At 46.2% G+C, this 13,515-nt stretch overlaps 1 protein-coding gene across 2 annotated transcripts in view; it reads left to right on the forward strand.

Moving 5' to 3' along the window:
• The first annotated feature begins 1,636 nt into the window (after nt 1-1,636).
• The window catches only part of larp1 (La ribonucleoprotein 1, translational regulator), a 147,561-nt gene continuing 135,682 nt past the window's right edge, over nt 1,637-13,515 (forward strand). For both annotated transcript variants that reach the window (XM_033030026.1, XM_033030027.1), the window contains exon 1: nt 1,637-2,020. In XM_033030026.1, coding sequence (XP_032885917.1) covers nt 1,675-2,020 — 346 coding nt within the window. In that variant the 5' untranslated portion in view covers nt 1,637-1,674. The remainder of the gene's footprint in view (nt 2,021-13,515) is intronic.

The raw sequence follows: 13,515 nt of genomic DNA on the forward strand, positions 1-13,515 counted from the left end.
TCATTCCTGCTAGGGTCCCTTTCCAGTCAACTTTGGCAGCTCCTCCCTCATTCCTCTGTTGTCCCCTTTGCTCAGCAACACATCTGATTTCATCCATGCCGAGCAAGATGCCCCATCTAAACTTGTCGTATTTGCCTGCATTTGGCCATATCCCTCTAGTCTAAACCATACTTATCCATGCAGCTGTCTAAATGTTTCAACATGTCCTTATACTAAATGTCTCAACTACCTCCTCTGGCAGCTAGTTCCATATACCCACTACCCTCAAAGTTTAAAATTTGTCCCTCTCACCTTAAACCTATGTCCTCTAGTTCTTGATTCACTTACTCTGGGTAAAAGACTGTGTATTTTCCCTATCTATTCCCCTCATGATCTTATGCATCTCAATAAGATCACCCCTCATCCTCCAGTGCAGCAAGGAATAAACGCTCAGCCTGCCCAATCTCTCCCTATAGTACAGGCCCTCGAGTCCTGGCAACAGTCATAAATCTTTTCTTCACTCTTTCCAGCTCGACAATATCCTTCCTTTGGCAGGGAGACCTACAATGAACACAATACTCCAATTGCGGCCTCAGCAACGTCCTGTACAACTGTAACATACACCCCAATCTTTACACTCAACAATAAGTCCCACACCGCCAGGTTCAAGAACAGCTACTTTCCTGCAACCATCTTGAACGGACCAGTCTAACGCTGATCCCACCTCGGCAACAGACCAGTCCGGAGTCTGGACCACCTCTTGCACTGCCGAGGGCTTGTATTCTGACTGTGTCTTGAATTGATGTCCTGTATTAGCAATCGTTTTCCACTGTCATCTGGAATGTATGTATAATATGTGTTGTCTCTGTCCCTGTGATGCTGCTGCACGATTCTCACTGTACATGGACTTCCCCGAACACTGCAGATGACAGTGAACGCGGCGACCGGCCCGGCTGAACAGAGTGAGGGAGGGAGCCCGGGGAGGCCACCGGCAGCGCGGGGCCCGGGGAGGGGAGGCTACCGGCGGTGTGGGGCCCGGGGAGGGGAGTCTACCGGCGGTGTGGGGTGCGGGGCCCGGGGAGGGGAGGGGAGGCTACCGGCGGTGTGGGGCCCGGGGAGGGGAGGGGAGGCTACCGGCGGTGTGGGGTGCGGGGAGGGGAGTCTACCGGCGGTGTGGGGTGCGGGGCCCGGGGAGGGGAGGGGAGGCTACCGGCGGTGTGGGGTGCGGGGCCCGGGGAGGGGAGGCTACCGGCGGTGCGGGGCCCGGGGAGGGGAGGCTACCGGCGGTGTGGGGTGCGGGGCCCGGGGAGGGGAGGCCACCGGCGGTGCGGGGCCCGGGGAGGGGAGGGGAGGCTACCGGCGGTGTGGGGTGCGGGGCCCGGGGAGGGGAGGGGAGGCTACCGGCGGTGTGGGGTGCGGGGAGGGGAGGGGAGGCTACCGGCGGTGTGGGGTGCGGGGCCCGGGGAGGGGAGGCTAAGGCCTGTGCGCTACGAGCGCGCCCGGCGACGGGAGTGGACGACGTGTGCGCGCATGCCCGTTGACGCCAGACCGTGGCGCGCACGCCGAGTGACGTCAGGGGACGGCGCCCCCCCCCCCGCGTGACGTCATGGGGCGGTGCGCTTACGCCGATGACGCCCGGCGCCGCGTGCGTGCGTGCGCGCCCCCGCCACACGGAGCGCAGGCCGAGCCGCAGCCATGGCCGCACAGGTGCAGAGTCTGCCGCCGCCTCACCGCGCCGCCGGCCCGGCCCCCGAGCCCGCCGACACGCAGGCCGCCGCCAAGCGCCTGATGGCAGCGCCGCCACCCAAGGTGAACCCGTGGATCAAGCCGGCTCCCGCCAGCGAGGGCAGCACGCCGAACTCCGGGCCTGCCGCACAGCCTGGGCCCGACGCCGGGCCTGAGCCCACGGGGCAGGCCGGGGACGGCCCTGAGGAGCCGCGGGCCGCCAGCGCCCGCAGGATGGAGTTCGTTGAAGCACCGCCGCCCAAGGTGAACCCGTGGACCCGGAGAGTGAGCGGGAGCGGCGTGGAGGCCGAGCCAGGTGGGTGCGGGCTGGGGCAGGACGGGTCGTGTCGGGTAGGGCAGGGCCGCAGATGGTGGATGGGTGGAGCTCAGCGTTGGGGTACGGGACCATTGCCGCTCCGCCCACCACCCCACACGTGAGAGGCCCGGGGCCTGGCCGGCTCCCGGACAGCACTACCTCCCCCCCCCCCCTCCGCCGCCCAGGCGGGAAATACAGGATCCAGCCCCCTCCCCTGCCATGCCTTCAGTCTGAAGAAGGGTCTCGACCCGAAACGTCACCCATTCCTTCTCTCCATGCCTCACTCGCCGAGTTACTCCAGTATTTTGAGTCTACACGCCATGCCATTATTCCGGCCACTCCTCCATTCTCCCACCGTCTGTCATTTCCCCGGCCACTGTATACACCTCTTCTTCCAGTTACTGTGGCCGCTACATTCCCCTGACCATCACGATTCCTTCCCCCCCAATTATTCTGGCCACTTCACTTCTCCCCGTCTCCATCTCCCTGGCTTCTGACATACCTCCCATTTCCTCTAACCTGCTCTATTCACCACCCTGTCCTTCCTGCCCTATCCTTCAACTACAGAACGTCCTCGTCACTTCTTTGCTAACGATCCCGTTACCTACATATTCTGTTTGTTTCCACGAATTTGACTCTAAACCAAAGAAGGATAAAACTTGATTTATTTATGATGATGTGGTTATGCAGCCTAACGTGCTCTTTGCTGCCTATCTTGCCCCTCCTACTTGATCTGAATATTTAAATATGCTGTTTGATTTATTAATCAGAGAATACAGATCCTTAGTGAATGATGAGACAAAGGTTTGATGTGATCCTTTTCATATTCATACTGCTGGTCTGGAATCAAGGCATCATGAGTTGTGTTATGGTTTGCAAAGGGAGAAGGCTTTACATTTAAATTGTGTTTTACAATATCTTATACTCCTGAAAAAACTCGTTCATAAATGAATGATTTTGGAATTACCAACACGGTTAACAATATGCATGATAGAAAGGCTTTATGATTGTGGTCCCATTTGCAGCAGATTAAATTGATTAATCAAAGTCAGAAAGTTTGTGCCATGGCAAGAATAATGAAAAATCATAGGGCAACTTTTAGTCTATTTGACAATTGGGAGGTGTCTCAAGATCATTGGTACACAAAATTGCTGGAGGAACTCAGCGGGTGCAGCAGCATCTATGGAGCGAAGGAAATAGGCGACGTTTCGGGCCGAAACCCTTCTTCAGACTGCATCTGCAGTTCCCTTTTGAACACTTTGTCTCAAGATCATTGTTCATTTGTGGGATTTTGAAGCAGATTGAAAGTGCCTTTTATTTAATGGACGTAGATACATAGACAATCGGTGCAGGAGTAGGCCATTCGGCCCATCGAGCCAGCACCGCCATTATATGGGGTATAAAGGAGGATAGTAAAAGCTTCTTTAGGTATGTGAAGAGGAAAAAAAAGTTAAGACCAAAGTTGGACCCTTGAAGACAGAAACAGGTGAATTTATTATGGGGAACAAGGAAATGGTTGACGAGTTGAATGGGTACTTTGGATCTGTCTTCACCAATGAAGACACAAACAATTTCCCAGATGTACTAGTGGCCAGAGGACCAAGGGTGATGGAGGAACAGAAAGAAATTCACATTAGGCAGGAAATGGTGTAGGATAGACTGATGGGACTGAAGGCTGGTAAATCCCCAGGGCCTGATGGTATGCATCCCAGGGTACTTAAGGAAGTGACTCTAGAAGCCGTGGATGCATTGGTGATCATTTTCCAATGTTCTATAGATTCATGATATGTTCCTGTGGATTGGAGGGTAGCTAATGTTATTCCACTTTTTAAGGAAGGAGGGAGAGAGAAAACGGAATTATAGACCAGTTAGCCTGACATCGGTGGTGGGGAAGATGGTGGAGTCAATTATAAAAGATGAAATAGCGGCACATTTGGATAGCAGTAACAGGATCGGTCCGAGTCAGCCTGGATTTACGAAGGGGGTATAATGCTTGTCTAATCTTCTGGAATTTTTTGAGGATGTAACTAGGAAAATGGACAAGGGAGAGCCAGTGGATGTAGTGTACTTGAACTTTCAGAAAGCCTTTGTTTGATAAGGTCCCACATAGGAGATTAGTGGGATAAATTAGTGCACATGGTATTGGGGGTAGGGTACTGACATGGATAGAAAATTGGTTGGCAGACAGGAAACAAAGAGTCGGGATTAACAGAATGGCAGGCAGTGACTGGTGGGGTACCGCAAGGCTCGGTGCTGGGACCACAGTTATTTACAATATACATTAATGATTTAAATTATGGGATTAAAAGTAACATTAGCAAATTTGCAGATGACACAAAGCTGGGTGGCAGTGTGAACTGTGAGGAGGATGCTCTTAGGATGCAAGGTGACTTGGACAGATTGGGTGAGTGAGCAGATGCATGACAGATGCAGTTTAATGTGGATAAATGTGAGGTTATCCACTTTGGTGGCAAGAACAGGAAGGCAGATTATTATCTGAATGGTGTCAAATTAGGAAAAGGGGAAGTACAACAAGATCTGGGTGTTCTTGTTCATCAGTCATTGAAAGTAAGCATGCAGGTACACCAGGCAGTGATGAAAGCTAATGGGATATTGGCCTTCATAACAAGTGGAGTTGAGTATAGGAGCAAAGAGGTCTTTCTGCAGTTGTACAGGGCCCTAGTGAGACCACACTTAGTGAGTATTGGGTGCAGTTTTGGTCTTCGAATTTGAGGAAGGACATTGAGGGAGTGCAGCGTAGGTTCACGAGGTTAATTCCCGGGATGGTGGGACTGTCATATGTTGAAAGAATGGAGTGACTGGGCTTGTATACACTGGAATTTAGAAGGATGAGCGGGAATCATATTGAAACGTGTACGATTATTAAGGATTGGACACGCTAGAAGGAAACATGTTCCCAATGTTAGGGGAGTCCAGAACCAGGGGCCACAGTTTAAGAATAAGGGGTAGGCCATTTAGAACGGAGACAAGGAAAAAGGTTTTCACCCAGAGAGTTGTGAATCTGTGGAATTCGCTGCCTTAGAAGGCAGTGGAGACCGATTCTCTAGATGCTTTCCAAGAGAGAGTTAGATAGAGCTCTTAAAGATAGCGGAGTCAAGGGATATGGGGAGAAGGCAGGAACAAGGTACCAATTGTGGATGATCAGCCATGATCACAGTGAATGGCGGTGCTGGCTCAAAGGGCCGAAAGGCCTACTCCTGCACCTATTGTCAATGTGATCATAGCTAACCATTCACAATCGGTACCCCGTATCTGCCTTCTCCCAATATCCCTTGATTCCGCTAGCCCTAAGAGCTCTATCTAATTATTTTGAATGCATCCAGTGAATCGGCCTCCACTGCCTTCTGAGGCAGAGAATTCCACAGATTCACAACTCTCTGGGTGAAAAGGTTTTTCCTCATCTCCATTCTAAATGGCTTTATGACTTTTGTAGGGGTACTTTTGCTGTCTAATGCAAGGTGGAGATATCAAATGAACACCTGAATCACCAAGGCACAGACAACTATTGACTGTGTGTTGATAAATGGAGCTAGTGTAGTTTAGTTTAATGTTAGTTTAGAGATACAGCATGGAAACAGGCCCTTCAGCCCACCGGGTCTGCACCGACCAGCGGTCCGACATATTAACACTATTATTAACAGAATCGTACACACACTAGGGACATTTTTTACATTTACCAAGCCAATTAACATACTAAGTGTAGATCGGCACATGATGGTCAGCATGGATTCTGACTCTTTTAGTTGGTTGGTTTTCACATAGAGCTGCAGCCCTTATCTTTCTTGATGGTAGAGTTTGTGGTTTCTGACAGGTACTGCAGAAGAACCCTAACTAAGGAGGTTAAACATTGTATAATTTTTTTTTTTAATGGGATTCAGTGTTGTGAAGATTAGTGGTAGGACAGAAGTTTAAGAACATTTAATGAATAATGGCCAAGTTATGAAAGTAACCTGCAAATAATGTAATAACATTAAGGATGTCTATCAGATATAAAGACGATGAAAGTAGTTAAAGGAAACATTGATGACTTGGAGACTAGGCAATTAATAATGGGAGGTACACAAAAAAGCTGGAGAAACTCAGCAGATGCAGCAGCATCTATGGAGCGAAGGAAATAGGCAACGTTTCGGGCCGAAACCCTTCTTCAGAATTAATAATGGGAAATTGATAAATGGCAGAAGTTCTAAATAATTAAGAAAAATTTCAGTCTGAAGAAGGGTCTCGGCCTAAAATGTCGCGTATTCCTTCGCTCCATAGATGCAGCCTCACCCGCTGTGTTTCTCCAGCTTTTTTGTTTACCGTCTAAATAATTATGTTGGATTGTTCTTCCTGGTGGAACAAAGTCACACCTTTGTGTTAAGTAATAAAGGGAGCTATAGGAGAGGAGGAACTTAAAAAATCTTTATTATTTGAAAAGTACAAAGCAAACTGATGATGTTGAAGGCCAGTTAGTTCGCCTGGTACTTTTCTTTTGTTAGAAACAAATCACCTGGGTCTGGTGGCCTGCATGCTAGGGTTTTAAAGGAAGTGACTACTGACGGAGTACAAGCATGCAAAAACTCTGGAATCTAGAGAGGATTGGAACACCACAAACTTATTGAATTGAATTGAATGCCTTTATTGTTGTTATTAATGAAAGGACTGGGACAGAAAGCATAAAATTAGACCAATTAGTCTAATGCCTGGCATTGGGAAAATACTAATATCTATTTCTATAGAGATTGTGCTATTTAATAAATCATAAGGCAACCAGGGTCAAGATGAGAGTATGAAGGGATAATCATATTTGTCAAATTTGAATCGAATTTAATTCTGTGAGGATGTTACGGGGTGGAAGGGGGCAGAGGAGCCATTCATTGTACTGGATTTCCAGAATACAGTTCTGTTGTGCGGCACAGAAATGGGACGAGCAGAGTTGTGAGTAGCATGTAAGAGTACCTAGATGAGCACACTTGAAATGCCTAGGTATTGTAAACTACAGGTCAAGTGTTAAAAATATGATGGGTACCGTGAAAGCACATTTGGTTGGTGTGCTCCAAATGGTGTTTTCAGCCCTCTGCAACTCAAGGTCTCTCTGTACCTACACTCCTGAGGTCCCTGCCCTTTATTGTATATACGAGCAAGATTGTATGTAGTCCCTTCCCAGTAGGTCTCCCTACATGCTTCTTTAAAAACCCCACTTGAATGCACTTTACTAATTCCACCCACTTAAGGCCTATGCACTAAAGCAATGCCAGTCAATATTTGGAAAGTTAAACGCCCGATCAGCATAACCCTGTTGTCGTGCCACCCATTTGCCTGCAGATTTGTTCTAATTCCCGTGGACTTGAGAGACCTTAAGTATAACCTCTTCAAATTGATTGTCCTTTATGTGTTTCTAAGATCTACATGTATAACCTCATTGGCTGATCCTTCCAGCATGTCCGCCCTAAGTACTGTCATAATGTTCTCCCTGGTTAGTAGTGCAATGCCCCCCTTTTGCTTGCCCCACACCCATCACGCCTGGAACTTGTATATCCCAGAACATTGATCTGCCATTCCCTGAATTACATTTCTGTGATTGCACAATTTTGCAGTGCCATGTGCTGATCCATGCTCTCAGCCATCCGCATTATCTGTGCGACTCCTTGCATCAAAGTCAACGAGGTTAAATCTACCAGTCATATAATGCTTTATGTACACTGGCCTCTGACTGCTCTGCCCACTGGACCTGCCTGTTCTATTTGCTAGATATGATTTTGGCTCCCTACCCAATGTTCTGGGTCCCACCCTATGCCTCAATTTTTAAGCTTTCCAGCTGATAAACTGCTGCAAAATGTTGCTGAACAAGATAAAGAATGCACATGGTCAGGGATAGTATATTAGTATGGAGTGACGAACAGATAACATAGTGAGAATGAAACAAAATGTCACAGGCCCTTTGGCCCATCATGTCTGTGCCAACCTGCACTCTTTCCATCTGTCTGTACATGGATCGTATCCCTCTATTCTCTCCCTGCCTGTTCATGCAACTGTCTAAATGGGTCACTTTCAGGTTGGTAATCAGTAACTAGTGGGATGCCTTGGTGCCAGTGCTTGGCCAATGTACATTTATTAAGGACAAGGTTGAAAGGGAAGGACAAAATCAAACTTGCCAATGATACAAAGATTAGCAAGTTGTGAGGACAGACAGAGCTTGCAGAGCAATATAGACAGGTTAAGTGAGTAAGCAAGAAATTGGCAGATGGAATAGAAACAAAAACATGCAAGGTTATCTGCTTTAAAAGGAAGAATGAAAAAGTAAATTATTATTTAAGTAGAGTGAATCTGCAGAATGTTATTGTACAAAAGGATCTGTAGGTGGTAATGTTTGAAATACAAAGGGATTTCCAGGCAGATACAGCAAGTCATTAGGAAGGTTAATGGGATGTTGGTCTTTGCAAACCATATGTAGCATGATAATAGGAAGTTTTAATGCAATTGTACAAAGTATGGAGACTACCTGGAGTTCTATGTATAATTTGAGTCTATATTTAAGGAATTATATACTTGGATTGAAGGCAGCGCACAAAAGCTTGACTGAATTAACTCATGGAATGAAAGAGGGCATGTGAAGGTTGCGCAGGGCTGGGTCTGTACTCATTTGCGATAAGGAAAATAAAGGGTCAGTTTATTGAAGCATAACGTTTAAGGGTGGGGAGCAGGGTGGATGCTGAGAGGGCGTTTTAACAGTGAAATTATTTGGAACTAGGGGCATTATTTTGAAGTAAGGGGTAATTTCAGTTTTAGGTAGCATAAAATTTGCTTTGAGGGTTGGGAATTCTCCAAACCCAGAGAGTTGTTTGAGTTAGAGTTGCTTAACCAAGAGCTCAGCGAGGGTAAGGTGGTAGATGTTTAAGAAGGACCTGCAGATGCTGGAAAATCGAAGGTAGACAAAAGTGCTGGAGAAACTCAGCGGGTGCAGCAGCATCTATGGAGCGAAGGAAATAGGCAACGTTTTGGCCCGAAACGTTGCCTATTTCCTTCACTCCATAGATGCTGCTGTACCCGCTGAGTTTCTCCAGCACTTTTGTCTACCGTAAGGTGGTAGATGTAGTCTTTATAGGCTTTTTCGTGGTAGGCTGTTCTAGAAGGTTAGATCACATGGAATCCTGGGAGAGTCAGCCAATTAGATACACAATTGGCATGATAGGTAGCAGCGGGTATTGATGGAAGGTTGTTTATCAGACTGGATCCCGTGACGAATAGTGTGTCTCAGGGGTCATATCAGGCCCTTTGTTGTTTGCCATCTAAATCAACGGTTTGGATGAGAATGTACAAGGCATGGTTAGCAAGTTTGCAGGTGACACTAAAATAGGTGGTATTGTAGATAGTGAAGGAGGTTATCAAGAATTACAGCAGGACCCTGATGTAATAGCAAATAGCAAATGGAGTTTAATTCGGATAAGTGCAAGGTTACTTTTGGGGTGTCAAACCGAGTTAGGACTTTAACAGTGAACAATGAGGACCTGGGAAATGTTGTAGAACATGGGGATGAGGGGTACAGCACAAAATTCCTGAAAGTGGCAACACAAAAAGACAGGGTAGTGAAGAAGACTTTCAGCATGCTGGCCTTCAACAACAAGGGCATTGAGTATGGAAGTCGAAATGTAATCTTGCAGTATTACAAGATGTTGGTGAGGCTGCGCTTAGCGTGTTGTGTTCAGTTCACCCTGTTCCAGGAAAGGTGCCATTAAGCTGGGTCAAAATGCAGTGAAGATTTATGAGGATGTTGCCAGGACTCGAGGGAGTGATTATAGGGAAAGATTGGGCAAGCTCGGGCCATATTTATCCTGGATCATAATGAACTGAGTTTAGTTTAGAGATACAGCCCACCAAGTCTGCACCGACCAGCGATCACTAACAGTATCCTCCACACTCGGGACAATTTACAATTTTTTACCCAGGCCAATTAACCTACAAACCAGTATTACTTTGGCGTGTAGAAGGCGGAGAAAACCCACTCGTTCACGGGGAGAAAGTACAACCTCCGTGCAGATAGCATCCGCAGGATGGAACACGGGTCTCTGGTGCTGTAAGGCAACAACACTACCGTTGCGCCACCGTGCTACCCCAGTGTTAATGTAGAAACACTTGTCTAGGCAGGTGGGTCAAGAGGTATGTCACCTGTTCCAAGTGCGATGGGCACAGGATGCCTCAGACGTTTTTTTATAGACACACTTTATGTGGCTAATTCACCTAAATTATTAGTTCTCCCTCTGGTCCCTAAGTAAATGTTATTGGCCCTCTTGAAGACAGTTATTTCTTAGTACTTGTGCTGCATGAATGCTGTTCTACATGCCATCTCTGAGGAGTTTTGTCTGAACTGGATATTATGTACTCATCAGACTCTGGCACTTACAATCTAATGACTGTGGGCAGATCATTCATGAAGCAGCTGAAAATGGAGCATTGTCCTGAGGAGTTGCTGCAGCCATGTCCTATGGCTGGGACCTTAAACTACCACCATCCTCCTTTGTGACTGTTTGATTTGAATGTAAGAAGTATTTTGATGCTCATTAACTTTGCTGTAACATGGCTGATCAATGCCACATTCAGTTGAGCACTATCTTAATATCATGGCAGTTATTCACTTCGCACCAGTGAAATTCCACATTTGTGTTTACTGCATTTCTGCCAAAGCTGCTGGGGAGCAGAGAGGAGCACAGGTTTCGATACCACGCTCTGGCTTTCCTACATTATGCTTAATCTGCCATCATCTTGCCCGCCCGTCCTTTACACACTCCTTATTGTGGCAAACTCAGTCATTATATAGATTAGAAATAACTGAGATTCTGCCACTAATCCTGGTGGCACCCCATTAATTGCAGCTTGCCAATTTACTGACTGGATTGCCTGTTGCATATGAAGAGGTATTGAGCAGATTGTGCTTGCAGTTGTATTGATTTGGGATTCTAGAAGAATTAGTGGGGACCTCATTGAAATATAGAGAATTCACGCAGGGGCAGATGCATGGATGATATTCCCTCCGGCTGGCATGTTGTGAACTGGGGTCGCAATCTCAGACCGGGAAGTCAGTCATTCAGTATTGAAATGGAAAGGAATTTCTTCAATCGAGAGGACAGCAAATCTTTGGAATCTATCCAAGAATGCATTGAGGATCATTTCCTGAGTTTTAGGGTATGGATATCAACCCAATCAAGGGATGTGAAGTTTCTGCAGGAGAGTGACGCAGTAGTAAACTAACAGCCACACTTATATTGAATAGCAGAAGTTTCATTTGGGGTCAAATTACTTTTACTTTTCCTATAATGTGAGGTACTATTTCTAATGTGAGGAGTACTATTACTTTTCCTATAAAGTGAGGTATTTTGTGATGTTGCAATGGAAGTGAAAGATTAAATATTGCATTTGTTTATAAGAACACAATGAATCAGCAGGAGTTAGCCACCAGGCCCCTCAAGCCTGCCCAGCTATTCAGTATGATCATGGCTGATCAATTCTGGCCTCAACTTCTTTGTGCCAGTTCTCTACAACACTTAGTTCCTTAATCCCTTTAAACGTTCATCTACATCTGAAATATATCTAATGATCTGGTTTCCACCACCCTCGGGGGCAGAGAATTCCAGAGATTATCTTCTCACTGAGAGAAAAAAATTCTGCAAACCTTTTCAATACCCTTGTTCATGGCACTCTCACTATGGGAGCATATCAACATTCACACAGCTCCATGCCCCCATGGGACCTTGTATGTTTGATTCAGATCATCTCAAGATATCCAAATCCACACTGTTTAGCCTTCCTTGATAGGGCAATCTTCTTATTTAATTAGCCTGGGGAATCTTTTAGATTGCCTCTTGACCTCTGCTCAGTGCTATAGATGCATCTGTACCAAAATTCCTTATTGCTAAACAGCCTATTATGTCACCATTTGTCAAATGCCTTTTGGAAATGCACATGTATTACATCTTTCTGTTTCCTTTTATGAACTCCTGAATTCTCCAAAATTTAATTACATTTGTCAATAGTAGAGATAGAGTATTTAAGAGTTTAGAGTATTGTGTTCAGTTCTGGGCACCAAGTTATAGGAAATATATTGTCAAGCTTGAAAGGGTTCAGAGAAGATTTACGAGGATGTTGCCAGGACTAGAGGGTCTGAACCATAGGGAGAGGTTGAGTAGGCTGGGTCTCTATTCCTTGGAGCGCAGAAGGATGAGGGGTGATCTTATAGAGGTGTATAAAATCATGAGAGGAATAAGAGAGATGAACAGAATCTCTTGCCCAAAGTGGGGGAAACAAGGACCAGGGGACATAGGTTCAGGTGAAGGGGAAAAGATTTAATAGGAATCTGAGGGGCAACTTTTTCACACAAAGGGTGGTGGGTGTATGGAACAAGCTGCCAGAGGAGGTAGTTGAGGCTCGGACTATCCCAACATTTAAGAAACAGACGGGTACATAGGTTGGACAAGTTTGGAGGGATATGGACCAAACACAGCCAGGTGGGACTGGTGTAGCTGGGACATGTTGGCCAGTGTGGGCAAGTTGGGCCGAAGGGCCTGTTTCCACACTGTATCACTCTACGGCTCCAAGTGTTTTAGCTTTCATAAAACGATGTTGAATGTTTGATTATAGAACAGTACAGCACAAGAACAGGCTCTCTGGCTCACAAGGTCCTTGCCAATCATGATGCCAAGACTCCTATTTACCTACATATAATCCACAATTCCTTCTTGCCCTGCATATCCATGTGCCTATCTAAAAGTCTCTTCAATGACACTATTGTATCTGCCACAAGCACCATTCATGCAGTACGTTCCAAATACTCCACCCTTGGTGTAAGAAAAGTTACCCTGCACATTTCCTTTAAACTTTGCCCATCTCACCTTAAAGCTATGCCCCTAGTATTTTATTTTTCATCCTGAGATAAAGGTTCTGACTGTCTACCCTCCCTACGCCTCTCATAGTTATATACTTCGATCCGTCTCTCTGGAGCTAATACTTCCTAATTGAGGCATATTTCTGGCAAGCAATAATCCGAATAAGGCCTAACCGAAGTCCGATAAAGCTGCATCATGACATCCTGACTATTTTACTTAATGTCCTAATAGACCACATAGACCACATAGACCACAACCCCAGTAATTATTTTACTTAATGCCCTGACTGATGATGGCAAGCATACCATGTGCCTTCTTTACCAGTCTTTCTGCTGTGTTGTCATTTTCAGGGGCTTGTGGACTTTGATCCCACTGTACATCAATGCTGTTTAGGGACATGCCATTAATTGTATATTTTCTCCTTACATTTGGCCTCCCAATGTGTAGCTTCTCATACTTAGATTAAACTCTATCTGCAATTTCACCAATTTGTGTAGCTGATCTAAATCCCACATATATGTTGACAGCCTTCCTCATAGACCACAACCCCAGTAAATTTGGTGTCAACTGCAAACTTACTAACCAACCCGTCTCCATTTATGTCCAAGGCAGACACAC

The sequence above is a fragment of the Amblyraja radiata genome, chromosome 11 (genome assembly GCF_010909765.2).
Source record: "Amblyraja radiata isolate CabotCenter1 chromosome 11, sAmbRad1.1.pri, whole genome shotgun sequence".
Taxonomy (NCBI): domain Eukaryota; kingdom Metazoa; phylum Chordata; class Chondrichthyes; order Rajiformes; family Rajidae; genus Amblyraja; species Amblyraja radiata.